At 44.5% G+C, this 15104-nt stretch overlaps 1 protein-coding gene across 10 annotated transcripts in view; it reads right to left on the reverse strand.

The window, feature by feature from the left end:
* Positions 1-13540, reverse strand: part of PTPRT (protein tyrosine phosphatase receptor type T) — a 769637-nt gene extending 756097 nt beyond the window's left edge. For 3 of the 10 annotated variants that reach the window (XM_077335394.1, XM_077335396.1, XM_077335393.1), the window contains exon 1: positions 13120-13540. In XM_077335394.1, coding sequence (XP_077191509.1) covers positions 13120-13189 — 70 coding nt within the window. In that variant the 5' untranslated portion in view covers positions 13190-13540. The remainder of the gene's footprint in view (positions 1-13119) is intronic. The other 7 variants (XM_077335403.1, XM_077335398.1, XM_077335401.1 and 4 more) reach the window with 4 other exon arrangements.
* Between the last annotated feature and the right edge of the window lie 1564 nt (positions 13541-15104).

Below are 15104 nucleotides of genomic sequence, written 5' to 3' on the forward strand. Positions count from 1 at the left end.
ACCTAGCTGGCTTAGCCTTTAAGGAAAAATAGAGCTGGATGTCATCTGCATATCAATGGCACTTTATTCCAAATCCCAAAATGACTTCTTCCAGTGGTTTCATGTAGAAATAGCATTGGGGGACAGGGTGGAACCCTGTGATGCATCATCATGCCATAAATATGAAGCAGTTCCTCAGCACCGCTTTGTGGAATCAGTTGGTCAAGTATAGAACAATGAAATGTAATTTACCCAAAAACATACACATTCCCACTCCCATTCCAGTCAGCCTGTCCAGAAGGATAAACCATGCTCAATGATACAGAAAGACACTGAAAAATCCACGAAACCCAACAAGGACTCCCTCTGTAACTCTCCTGGCAAAGGTCATCCATCAGAGCAGTCAGGGATGTTTCCATTCCCAAAGCCAAGCCTGAATCCAGACTGAAATGGGTCTAAATAATAAATAAACTCAAGGACCTTGCACATGAATGGAATATTAGACACTGAGCAATACATAGATGAGTTGAGTCCAGGGACACCTCCTTCTGGAGGTGTCTCTCACAACCACCCTTTTCCAACCTCTTGGAGAGCAGGTGCACCAAAACTTTAGGACCCTGCAATATCACACTCCTTCGAACTAACTCAGCCTTCGTGAAACCCCAGAAGTGGCACGACTGTGCAGAATATGGTTGGGAAATGTAGCTGAGTATATGCCCACCTGGGACCTCACCCCTTCCCAACCCCTCTAGGCCCATCATTGGCCATGGGGCAGGGGGGAGGAACAGGTCAACATGACCATATATGGTCATATCATCCAATAAATATATGGACATATCATCCAATAAAAGTTTAATCAATTTAAAATATATGTATTAAAAATATATTAAAATATATCAAAAACTCCCACCCATTTGGGAAACCCTTCCAGGGTCATCAAGAAACTCCAGGGTTTCATGAAACTTTGGTTGAGAAAGCCTGATGTAGCCCATCACACACCAAAGATGTATAGATTTTTTTCTGTGTTTTTTGTTCTTTCACCCCCTTTTCAGCCCTTGGGGTCACAGGACCTACATGAGTTGGACAAAGGGATGAAATTGCTCTTTCTCTTCCGCAGAGCTATGCTTGAAGAAAGGAAAAGAACCTATTTCATTCCTTTATTTTTCCTCATGGCAGCACACAAAACATAGACATTCTAATGTATATGTTTCATGGTCCTGAGAATTATTTTTCTTGGGGCTGAAAGGGACTGCAGGAATGGAGAAGAACAAGAAAAAAATCTGTGTTCTGTGCCTAGATGGTTGAATACAGGCCCATTTCTTGATATGAGGGTGGAAGCCTTGATAACAGATGGCCACATCAACAGAGAACAAGGCAAACACTCATGGAACATTTAATTGAGTGGAGGTTATATGCAGTGCTCCATGGATTTCATCCTTGATATTTTAACACCTTACAATCTAACAATAATTACCACTATTGATTTCACTATATGCACTTTTAATGCCCGTTAGAATTCTAACACATGGTTGAACATGATTTTTCACACATTACAGTGTGGATAACAAATATTTAAGTCAGGTAGACCTATGGATATGGAATACCGCAACATTTCGCTATTGTTGAAGTCCAACGTATGTTAGTGCAAATGTTCATGCATATGATCGCGCAGCAGTAGAATGTGCCTTGCCAGGAAGAGCTGAACCTTCCAATACAAACAATTTACAAAGCGTGTTTTGGAATTAAAAGCATGCTTTCATATCATTAATTTTTGGACCCACTATTAAGCCAACAGCAGCTTTGGCAATAAAGTTCTGCATGTGGTAGATTTGCCAGAAACCCAAATAAAGAATTATCTGAATAATCAAAGGGGAAAAGCTACTGATGTGTTCATAACGAAGGTCTAAGGGAGCAAGCTGTGGCTTCCAGGGTTATTTCAGTTCTTTTAGCCATGCTGATGATGCAAGATCATGGCACTTAGGTCAATGAATAATGCTCAGGTAAGCGTCTGCAAAAGAGGCTGAAGATTCTGGATACCTGAGTTCTAGATGATATATACAGTCCTATATGCACTGTATTTATTGTATATCCATCCTAAAGCACCTTTTCCAGACAAGTGGTGTCTGGGGGAAGTGCATGGGGGAAGAATAATGGTAGTAGGTCCTACCCACCAAACCACACATATTCATAGAATCATAGACTTGGAAGGGGCCATACAGGCCATCTAGTCCAACCCCCTGCTCAACGCAGGATCAGCCCAAAGCATCCAAGAAAAGTGTGTATCCAACCATTGCTTGAAGACTGCCAGTGAGGGGGAGCTCACCACCTCCTTAGGCAGCCTATTCAGTGGACTATTATAATGAATCCAGCTGAGTACTGAAGTTGGATCTTATAGTAGTTTGAGCAGAAAATTCATGGAAGCAAATGTTTTCCTTCACATAGTGGTGTAAAACAGAATTCATGCAGAAAACACTGGCCTCAGCTATCTTCTGTATGGATGGAAAGGTTATTCCATGGAAGAGGGGGCACAAATACCTTCCCTGTTAGCCCTCATGGAAGGATTCTCAGGGCACATACAGGGAGCAGCTAATAAAAGTTAAAGGCAGAACTAATTCACTTCCATAAGTTCTATTGTAGAGCACTGCCTTTGGGATATCGCAAGAAGGGGGGTTGCCAAATACCAGTACAGAGCTTAGACTGGCAATCGACAATAGACCCTCTGTTCTGACAGAAATTTCATCCAAGATTAGAAATGGGGCTCTTAAAGTATTTATTTAGGGTAATTCTATGCCATCACTTCAGAGTTCCGCTTGAGAGCTGAACATCCGGAAGTGCACACAGTGAGTTGTAGATGATAAATGTTTTGTGCAATCTCACACTCCTTTATTCAACATTTCTGTGGGACATTTTTTAAAATAGAAGCAGTAAAGTCAGCGGGAGATAGGAAGAAATAACTGCACACAGCCCCTTTTCATCCTAACTGTAGCCATTTTAGCCGGCGGACTCAACGTTTGGGCCCCAAATGCAAATACTTTTTGGGCCCCAAATGCAAATACTCATTGTTTTGCAGCTCTGCCAGTGCTGTGTGCTCCATGCCCCATTCATCTGCTCAGCATACTCCAAAATAGTATAAAAACACGAGCGGGGGGGGGGGGGGGAGGAAGCTACATGGCTTCTACCATTCTAGCTTTTTGCACACTGACACTCCATCTGACTTCCAAAGCCAGGTGTGTTTCGTGTTCATTTGTATTTTCAGACTGAAGCAGGAAACAACATATTACAGATCCCAGCAGCAAGATATTTTTCAATGCATATATTAAAATAGCAGCACTCAAGATTGCTATACTTGGAAGCAATGCAATTTTGTTCAATTAACACATCGATGGTCAAGTTTATTAGTAGTAACAATTTCCTGCCCCTTTATTAAAAATAAGATGCGAGTTGAAACAGCAAAACCAAGAGCGCCCAGAGGATTTTCATTCCCCTCTCCAATATCTGACTTTGCCATAAAAGAATATGCACATTGACTTTCCAACACCACACTCCTTTACACCAATTTAATTAGATGGGGGCTATCCTTGTAATCTGCCATGTTGTCACAATGTTCTCTTGTACAGTTCCATTCAATACAAAAGGCATCTGTGTTTCTTCACACGACACTTATAGCATAGCATGCACTGGAGCATCCATATCTTTAACATGAGCACTTCATTGATATAATTATTACAAATGGTCCTAGACTTACAATGCAATTCTAAACAGAGTTACTCTCCTCTAAGCCTGCTGAATTCAGAGCACGAGAAGTGTATAACTGTGTTTAGGGTTTGCACCTTAAATAAGTGATGATTCACCACCCTTTGTCAGATCAGAAACTAAAAAACAGGGAACTGAGCTTAATAAAACAATGACTGTGAAGCCAACAGGGCCCAGATGCTCTTTCCCTCTCCTTCCCACACAACAGAAAAAAAACAACCTCTGCAATACACAGTCACAGATTTGCCTGTAGCCATAAATTCTACCCATATCAAAAGAGTGGCATGGTTCCAAGAGCATGACAAGGCTTTGGAGGGCACAGTTAATTAGGTCATTCCCTGCATTATGGAAGACCCAAAGGAATATTATTCCAGCTGAAGAAAAGAAAGGCAGTGGACACATTTGGAGCTCTCTTATGCCAAGGAACCAGATCACCTGTATTAACTTGCCAAAGAGAGAAGAAAACATTATCACACACTGTATGCAGGTGCACAGGAAAATGAAAGATTTTCTGTTCTGCTATTGCCAGGAACTGAACCCTTGAGTCATTAAGAGAGTAACTGACCAGCTCTTCAGAAAGGCCTGCAATGGCAGTTTCCCCTTCAGACAAAACTCCCTGCTTTTGCTGACAGTATCCTGCCTAGGATGAAAAGAATACTCTCTTAACAGATGCACAAGGGCAATAACAGAGGAAAACTGTGGACATATGAAAAAAAATATGGAAAATATGGGGGGGGGCATTCTAGTGACTGAAAAATGGGAAATCCTTTGTATAGAAGCAATCCAGGTCTTGATTCTTCTTAATAATTTCATACAAGAATTAAGCAAGAGATCATTGTATTTGGGAAGAAACAATTCTCCTACCACCACGTGCTCTCCCCCTCCCCTTTTCAAGCATTACACCTTATCACAATTTACTTATAATCTTCTGGTAGAACTTTGCTATATTCAAGCCAGTTCAAATACACACATCAAATGAGTTCTCAAATCTGAATGTGCACTTGAGTAGATAGAAACCATACGGCTTCAGTGCTGAATCTGTGTTTGTTCAAGTTAAAACTTAGCACTGCAAGGATTGACATCCATGTGAATAGTAGTCCCTCAAGTATCAAGTTTTCTGGGGTGGATTTTTGAGTGTGCTTCTCAGTTAAGTGTCTTGGTCACTTTACAGACCACAGGTTTCAGCAATCTAAAAATCATAAACTGCAAGAAGATTAAACATACACTTCCAGTCCATTTAATTTAACAAAAGACTGCTGCTTGCAGAGTCTAATTTTTAAAAAGCCATGGAGTGGTTCAGTGACAGCTTCTCCTCACCTTCCAAGATACAAAAGTCTTGTTCATAGGAAACTAAGGTTCAAAGCTACCTTTGATCTTCTGTACCAAAACAGATAAACTTGCAAAAGACAAAACTAGATGTCAATAAAGTCATTGCAATCTCTGATATTATTCAATACACCAGGAAGTGGCTCATAGCATTGATGCCATTCCAGAATTTCTGCATAATGATAAGATTATATGCACTTATCTGCTATTAGAATGGGGGGGAAACAGAAGCGCTCATTTAAAAATGCAGGTGATGAGCTTTAGACATAATTGTCCTCCTGTGAAAGGAATATGATCTTTGTTTATCATAACAGCAGCAGCAGCCAGGACAGATGCCCACGGGCAATCACTATGTTTACTAGGTTATACTCCTTTCCAGTGCAAGCTGTACCCTTCTGAACCCATTGATTTCAAGGAATTTTGACGTGTGTAACTCAGCTTATGATTGCTCTGTAGGATACATTACAATGACAAAGGCGAGCCTCTGTGCAAATGGGAAAGCAGAGTATTTATTGAAAAGAAAAAAAACATACATCATGTTAAGTGACATCTCATAGTAAGGAGTGGGTGTGCATTAAGGAGCCCTAACAAAAGCAAAGTGCGCCTTGGATCACAGAATGCAAGGAGGCTGGCAGTTCTGCGTTTAAGAACTTCAACACGTAAGTCAATGAGTAGAGTACATTAATATCCAATCACTAAAGGTATTGAACTTTTCAAACACCAAGTTAAGTATAAGTGTACTTGTTCATTTCACACACCGTCTTTGAAGGCTGAAGCTGCGACTGTAGGAAAGCACCTAATTTCCATGTTTGTCACAGATCTAATGCTGGCAGGTTGAAAGGCGAAAGCCCCGATAATTTCTCTTGACTTTGTTACCCCTCCTTCACCTTTACTCCCCCCCCCTCAAACAGCTTGACTAAACACAACTCCAGGCATTTCCCAAGCTGGTGTGGGAGAAGGTAGATAGCAGAACCAAAGAAAGAGAGGCAGCAGACACCAAGAGTTTCTTTTGAATGCACTGGGCTGTCCAAAAAGGTACAGGAGGAATCTCTGGATTACTACTTAGCAGCCATGCACGCCAGAAATCTTAAGAGGCACATGGTCATCCCTGTCCCTCTTTCTTTCAAGGATGTAGAGAGATGCTCCAGATTTTTGGAGGAGTGCTCTTCACTACCTGCACAATCACTGCTACCTTGTACTCACAGAAGTTGACAATCCTTGCAGCAGATTGGAATAAAAGCATGTTTACTCGCTCTGAAGAAACCTATGTCCTGCCATATTAGTGCCAGGCATAGGTGTGCATATGTGACCTTGCATGTGTTATGTTACATCAAGTCATTTCTGACTTCCAGCTACCATACGAATTATTGCCCGCCATTAACAGCCATCATTAACAGCCTTGCTCAGGTCTTGTGAACAAGGCCATGGCTTCCTTTAGGGAGTTCCTTTAGACCTCTTCATGGTCCCAATGTGAGAATGGAGTCAAACAAACCTGATCTCATGCCCTGCTCCTACAAACAAACACTTAGCCTTGAAACAATGTCAGAGTTTGTGTGCCATCCCTTTAAAATGCACCAACATGGTTGAGGTTCCCAGTCATGCTCTTCCACTGACATTTCAATTTACCCTTGATGGTTTTGCTGTCCACTGCCATTTTTGGTGGGGGGGGGGGCTATAGACTATGGAGTATCCCATAGTTCAGTGACAACTGCTGGCTTACTCTCCAGTTCCTGTTACAAACCAATCTACCAATAGTATTTTCAGTTACAGATCAAAGGCTTTTTCCCCCCTCCCCACAATTCGGGTTGGGGCACTACTCCACTTGGTACCTTTGAGGCAAAAGAGAGATCATGGCTTTGCTAATGCACTGCTGCTTGTCTTGATTTTCTCAAGTCCCTCTAAAAATGTGACTTGGCCCCTTCAGTGCAGCCAGGAATCTGAATTTCCATTCCAGCCCATAAACTGGTATCATTTTAGCATCTGAGTGAAACCTCGTTCATAGCACCCTTTACAGATTAATATACTCAGCATAACACAGTAACCCAGAAGGGACCATGCAATCAGCCCTACACGTTCACGCAACTTATGGGTTGTTCCAGCCACAAGAAAGATGTTCGGAGATAACAAAACTGAGAAAAACCCCACATAGTGTCTTTTTCAGATAGGAATTCTGGATTACTTGCTCGGTAGACATGTCAGCAATTACTATGATACCTTAAGCACTTGCTACTCTTCAAAATGTGTCTAGTAACATTAAAGACCTTGTCTCTGCCTTACACCTACACAACAATTCAAAGGGCTGCCTATTATGTTATTGTGAACACGGTATATAGTTAAAGCAATAAGCCGCAGAATGCTTAAATATTAGATTTCTCCAGGCCCGTTACATGGTTTTTTGCTCTTCTGATTCCGGATCAAGTAAAAGACTTTGCTACTATTGATCACTGCCTCACACGGGTGGCACAAGACATTTAGTTAAGTGTTTAACGTTCCTGCTTTTCAAATCAATAAATAATTATACACTCAGGTGTTCTGCCCCAGAGTTTGTTCAATGTCTGTTGCTAGAACAAATATTGGTTAGTCTTTAAGGTGCTAACAAATTAAGAGGGCTTTTTTCTGTGTGTTTTATCTAGCAGAGGTGGGAGTCTTGCTGGGAAAGCGTTGTGATGTTGGTCTCAAAGCTGCTCAGGCGTCCACACTGCTGTGAGGCCTTTTGGCCACCATCAGAGAGCCTCTTCCAGACCTCCCTAGCAGAACTGCTGGAGAGATAAAATGGAGGGGAAAACCACGTACCCTAACCACTGGAGCTCCTTGAAGAACTGGCATCCGCCTTCTTGTGCCTCTTTCTCTGATGTAGCCCTTCCGCTTCTAGAGCAATGCATCAAAGTAGGAGAATCCGATACCCTGATCTATCCATACACCAAGAGAGATTTCCAAACTGTAAATGAGTTCGCTTTATCTTACTCAGTCTAATCACAACTGTACGTGCTAATACATATCACAAATAGCAGTTTCCAGAACAAATAGCCTTTGCCCCGATTTCTGCTCTATAAGCTCCACAAAACTTATCTTACCTGTTTGGCAGCCCAGTAGTTTCCATGGTAACTAAGCATGATCCCTCATTTTAAAGACAGGATAGTTCTGCATTCTATAAGTTATTTTCTAAAAGAACCGTACACAACATTAAGTCAACGAGAGGCTGCCACTCATCACAAGTGTAGACAGCCCCAGGGGTCCCACACAGAAGAGAATACAACACTGGAGTTGCGTGTGGCAGAGAAAGCATTTCCAAGGTGGAATGCACCTTGAACAGGCAAGTAACTGTTTTGTCTTTCAGGTATGCATACACGCAAGGACCCAGTCCCTGCGGTTGCAGGAAAGTGATGTTTTTTCCCAAAGTATTCTTTTCACAATAATTGTTCTTTTATGAGAAAACAAATCAAGCTAGCCAAGGAAGGAAAACAACCCTGAATCGCATTGCTAACAGCTCCCTAGAGGAGAAGGAAAGTGATTATGGAGTTAAATGGCTACATTGTAACAGTTGCCACAGACTGTTCACAAAGGAACGGCGAAGGTTTATGTTGCTGGGCATCAAACGCAAGGAAGGCAAGGTACTAGGGAAGGAATCGACTGTACCGTAACTCTCTCTGGCTTCTTTCACCGCTTCCGCTGTGCAATACCTTTCCATCTCCAACACTCCACTACTCACTCATATTATTTATCAGCCTTTGCAGCAACCCCCATAATAATAGGGTTGAGCTTTCAAATTCTACATGGAGGGGGGAAGAGGATACTCTCAATGCAACTAAAATGTGTAATGCAAAGAAAAGGTCACACAAAAGGTCAGTGGGGCCCTGATCTTCAAGACATACAAAGATAGTCTTCCAGGGTAGCTAACAAGACTTCAAGCTATTCAAAGATATGGTGACTTAATTATCTAAACACTTTTTTCACACACATGATCTAAATATTACCAAAACACAGAAGAAGAACTCTAGCAGGTTGAATTTCTACCTTATTTGGTAACAGAACCCTCACGTCCCACCATGTCAACAACGGAGAGTTAGAGAATGATCCTAGGTGTTAAACTTAACTTGCGCAACAACAAGCAAAAAGGAAAATTATTTGTTCATATGCTACTTTCAAGGAAAAGGTTTATTTCACTGAACAGTGATCTTACCACAAGTTCTTAAATTTTTAGTCAACTAACTTATTCATTGAAGCCAATGGGATACTTCTGCATAAATGCTACAACAATTGCTTTCTTGCCGATGGAAATCTACAGAAATAAATCTGGAACCTTCAAGAGAATGCTTAATTTGTGTGTGGGGGGGGGGAGGGGAGGGGAACCAAGCCTGTTTGATCAGGTATGAATAACAACAGGTATAAATTAAGGGAAGTCATCTAGGTATATTACTGCAAGCATATAAATGATAGGGATTAGTAGGAAGATCACAGAAAGGAAACAGAAGCAGAGAATGAACCCAGGTGAGTGTTTTCTAAATGATGCATGAAATCACGCATCTGTGCCATTATTTCCTAGGATTCTCCACCAAGTTTTCCACTGTGTAGAAGAGGGCTTCATCAGCTAAAAGTCAATGGGGAAAGGCTTCTGTGAAGGGAAAATTAACAAGTACAACAAATTCTCGCAACGCCGGCCCTATTCAAGTCAGCAGGAACTGCCCAATCAATTTCAGTTAAAAGCAAAGCTGCTTTTGTATTTCCATCATGTACAGGACTCAAAAAATACATGAGATTCTGTCAATAAGTGATTCCTGCTTTTTCCCTCCCTTTGACCAACCAAAGTCAATGGTGAATGTCAAGGCACCCAGATAGTCTAACACAAGTCCAACCACATGTTGCCTGATAAAACTTAACACACTAGAAGCTCTGAAAGAAGACTGCTGAATAAACATATTAGGAATTGAAGCAGAGTTCCATGGCAAAGCCCAGGATAAGTAAATAATTGTATTCTAATAGTTGTGAAGGCAGCACCATCTGATGGACAACAGAAAAAGTGCAGCGGCTGCAACAGATGGAACTTTAAAATTCACCAGTGGGGTATGGAGTGATTGAAAGTTTTGTGCTTTTTTTAAAACGACAAATCTTCGCTTTTGTTATCTCAGTATTAGCTCTGCAAACTGGCTACAGTTTACTGCATTTTCAATAGCTAAGTGTAATCTTAAAAAAAAAAGGAGGCAACACTCCCTATAACCTTGTTTACAAAAGTGGAACATCAAGTAGGGCTTGTTTCTAGAAATAACGTTCTCTTCTCTTTGACGGTTGCAGGGCATGGGCTGAAGGAGAGGTGACAGTCCCCCATCACTGAGCAAACACAGCTTCCTTGCTTAAACCATATTAATAATAGCCATCTCTGATATGATGGCAAATCCTTGTAACCCAAACCACTTTAATTGTATAATTGCATTTGTGTAGCCTATCTGCCATATCCATCTCCTGCTCCTATCCGGCATTGAGCTTGGAACTATATTTTAAGAGTTGTTTTTAAAAACCATGGCATCAGTCTTGCATCGTGGATCAACAATGCCTTCACCCTACTGTCCTCACTTTTGCGGTTGCTTTGACAAACACAGGGCGGTATCACCAGCATGTTCTTATACACAAGTTAAATGCTCCTGTCAATTCATGTAGCTATAGAAGCAAGTTGTATCAGCACCAATGCTACCAATAAAAGGCACTTATGATTGTGGTTATAGGCTGGTTCAAGCAATCCTAATTTAGCATTTAGCTCCGGGAGCATGCTTCATGAAACTCAGACATGATCACACTCTGGGCACAAAAGCAAAAGTTATGATACTATTTGGAACAGGTTTAGAAGGAAGCAGGTCCCCTTGAACCATCCACAGGACTTTCATCCAGTTTTGGTCTAATGGGGTTGAAAGTCTCTCAGAGCCTTCAAATCCAGGAGGAACAGTCACAAGCCATAGGAAAAAAGTTTCAGTAGAGTCCCTCCATGTTAATTTTACCATTCTACTCTTTAATTACCATTTCACATATTCCATCCCCCACCATTCTAGTTGCACTACAGCAGCTTGGCTACTTTAAAGTGTACCCGTATCACTCAGAGGGTTTGCCAAGTGACACAGTGTCATCTACTATCACAGCAATCGCTCCCCATGGGAAAGTTTTTCTTTTTAAATCACCTGCTGAAACATTCAGCAACCTAGACTTAATTCCAAAACCTCAACATTTACCGAAATTGCCCAAACAGGAGCATTTAACAAAGCAAGCCATCTCTGCCTGGTCTTTCAGTATCTCCTTAATCCAAAAAGATGTTTCCTTGAAATGAATTGAAATGTACAAGATCTAGCAGCCAATCTTCAAGGCACCTGGTGTCTCTTCATAAGAGGACTGCAGCCAAGGCAGCAGTGGCAAAATTAACAACTCATCTGACAAACAAATCAAGCACAAAATCTGAAGAGAGGTGGAGCATGTATTATGCAAGCAGGAGACAAATTCAGAAAAAGTAGTTCAAAAACCCTGTGCATAAACATATTGACATAGAAGCAAAATGAGAATGTGTTTTAAATGTAACATCTTGTCTTGATTATATTTGTTCAAAGTGGATCCCGAGTAGACGCATCCTCTGCCTCCTTATGAGGTATGTAACAGATTTTCTTTCTGTACTTTGCTATGTAACTTTATCAAAAGTTACACTGAGTCAGTAGCAGAGCCAGAAATATATAATACCAAATATATGTGGCAATCAATAATGTAAATGTAAACAGAGTACTTATGGAATCTGGAATCCAAAACAATGAATATCAATACTACTGTACTTGTACATAATATTTTCAAAAATCACAATGAAGTGGGGAGAAATGCTTTTTGTCTTATTTTTGATATACCTAACTCGGATGTGCAATCCCTTTGTCATTCATTTATCCTCTTCACATTTCTCTCTCTATATACATATGCAGCGAATCATCAGCATGCAGGTAGATAGATAGCATTTAAAGAAATAAAGAGAGATTATCGGCGCTTAGAATCATTCAAAAGCCACAGCAGGAACACATAAAGAAATCCTGTACAGATTTGCCATATCTTTTCTCTACAGGCAAGGGGCAGGAGGGAAGCGATGATGAAGGCAGAAGCCATCCATGGGAAGGAAATCCCAACCAAGGCACCAAGAAATGCGATCCCTACTGCTTGCTAGTGACATGTCCTCCTAGAGATCCCTCAAGATTAGAAAGACAGACTCTGACAAGTGTGAAGGCATATATGCCCAAGTGGCCAGCCATCTAGATAAAGTTCTTTCAGTGGGCAAGATCCCAAGGGCTGGCAGGCAGACAGGCATGGGGGAGGGCAGATTCCCCCAATGAACTTCTAAATATGTTGCCCAAGTTTTGATTTAGGGAGAGAGAGGGTAGGACAGGGGGCACATATTTCAGATACTCTGCACGCCTCCTCTGCCTTTGATGGAGACCAACTGTTTACTATTTAAAGGTCTGGAGGGTCTCGGCTCCAAGAACGAAGGAATGTCTTCAATACGTCCCAGGGCACAAGTTTAAAGAAGCACCTTCCCCTAAGACCTTAGCTATAAAGACCCAGTTTTATTGTTGCCAAGAGCAGTCAACACACACCCAGTTTCTGAAAGTCCCGTTCCTAATGGTAAATCCAAGACTCCAGCAGGTATGTTCCTTTGTTGTCCATCGCATGCTCATGAAAGGAGGTTCCTTAGGTGGTCGCTTTTTAAAAACCAACCTATTTCATTTGGGGGGGGGGGCAGATGAACCAGGAAGGAGCCCACCTAATTCAGCATCCCGTTTACAAGAAGGTTCTCCTCCGAGGCCGGCAATGTATGAATATGCCTAGGAGACAGTCGGTCTCCCACGGCCCGAGACCTCCGCAAGCCACCGACGAACACCCCCCCCCCCCCCGCCGCAAGTCCCTGCACAAACTTCGCTCTCGAAAGCCTGGCCGCTGGCAGCTCCCCTTGGCAGGAAGGCAGAGGCGAGCCGCAGCACCAGCCGCGGTCCTCCGCTCGCCCCTGCCGGCATTCCAGGGCAGTTCGGCGGGCGGGCGGGCGCTGCCACTTACCTGCGAAGACCTGGCCCTGGGCGCTTCGCAAGAGCTGCAAGAGAAGAGCCACGCTAGCAATCCTCGGCATGCTTCCCGGGAGTTCACATCCCCTTCCCAGGGCGGCAGCAGCAGCAGCAGCAGCACAGCCGGCTCCCCGCGCGCCTCGCCAACATCCCTCGCAGCGGCTGGATCTCTCGCGCGGCGCCCGCCCGCCCTGATCTGATGAGTCGCGCGAGCCGATTGAAGAAGCGGGCGGGGGGGGGGAGAGAGAGAGAGAGAAAGAGAGATTTCCCCCGAGTCCTAACGCTCGCCTCGTCTCTCTCTCGCCCTCCCTTCCTCGGTTATAGGGGGAGGGAGGGGGAAGAACCACCACCACCACCACCTCGCATTCACGACCGTCATTCGCCTAGTGGCCTGAGCCACTGAACATCCCCCTAGTCTGCACTCAAGCCAGTCCCTCCCCTTCGGGGGGGGGGGGGAGAGGAGAGAGAAGGAATCAATGCATTTAAGAAACTGCCTCTCCACAGCGGGCGACGTTTGCAACCCTTCTCTCCCCCCCCCCCCCGAGTTAGAAAATGTTGCAAAACACCCAACAGGAGACCAGCGGCGATTTTAGCTAGCTTTCCCCCCGCGCTCGACGTTTGCGTGCGGCAACCTCCGGCTTGCTTGCTTGCAAGGGGCGGGGAGCAAACTACTGGGTAGCCTCAAGCGGGGTGGCGGAGTCCCTTTCAGGAGCCCCTGGCTTCAAGGGTGAGGGGGCGTCAAGGAAACGGTACAGGTGGGAGGCAAACGTCGGTTGCCGCCTTCTCTTCTCCCCTCCCCCCCCCCCGGGCCAACCCAGGGCATCCGGATTGCCGTTAAGCTCCGCGCGGGAGAGCAAAGCAGATGAGCCCCCCTGCGAAGAGAAAGAAAGTCGGGGAAACGCGGGTTTCCAGGGGGGCCATTACGAGATCAAATCTTCTAAAGCGCGCGCAGACGTTTCCCGCGGAAAATAGTAATTTGCGTCATTATTCACTTAACTTCGGGGAGAGTTGGCTGCTAAATACCTACGCGCGGCAGGCAGGCAGCAGGCGCGCTCGGGGGATCGCGGCAGAACACGCGCCCAGGTCGGGAGCGCATCGGCCGCGCGCGCTCTTGCCTGCCTGCCTGCCTGCCTGCCTGCCAAGCGGCTCCGCACGGACCAAGAGGCTGCCAAGCGGCTGCCTGCCTCGCTCGGCGGGGCGGAGGGGAAGGAACGACGCGCTCGCCGCGCAGTGAGCCCAGCGGCCTGTCCTTCCAGCAAGGGGCCCAAGCTCGCTTTCGCTTAGGGAGGCCGGCCTTGCAAAGCCAAGCGAGCGCCAGCTGGGGTCACTTTCCAAAGGCGCTCGCCTGGGCTTCGAGAAAGGGGGGAAGGCGGGGACGGCGCCTATCAACGGCCTAGAAAGATTTGCCTTAAGCCCTTCCAATTCCTCGAGCGCAGCTTACTCTGCGATTCTAATGGCGCTGTGAATTGCAGCGCCTCTCGCCGTCCCTCCAGCCCACCGCCCTCTTCTTTTCCCACCTGCGCCCCGCTCAAGCAAGCCGCCCCGACGCACGGGCCGCCGGTAATGGAATAGAGGCGTGTGCGCCCTGCGTAGCCGGTAGGGGGTGCTGTTACACTAAGAGTACTTTCTCCCCTTTTACGCCGCCTCCTTGCTATCTGGTGGCCCTCCGGCGCGCTTGAACCACTGGGGTGGCCGGGACGGACCCTGCCAAGAGGGATGGGGTGGGGTGGCAGCAGAAGCAGAGGGAGGATGGGGAACTGTTCATGAAACATGAACATCATGAGAACTGCTGCTGGATTTAAGTGACAGTCACAGGACAGAGACCAAGAAAACTTCTGGTATTTGATCATGGACGTTGGATTCAGACCTTGGAAGGTGGAAACTCCTTTTAGCCAATATGACAGATTGCTTCTTCTTAAATTTGCTGGATTCCCTTTACAGACTGTGTAAAAAAAAAAGTTGCACCACCCACATACAATC

Source organism: Paroedura picta, chromosome 4 (assembly GCF_049243985.1).
Source record: "Paroedura picta isolate Pp20150507F chromosome 4, Ppicta_v3.0, whole genome shotgun sequence".
Lineage (NCBI taxonomy): Eukaryota > Metazoa > Chordata > Lepidosauria > Squamata > Gekkonidae > Paroedura > Paroedura picta.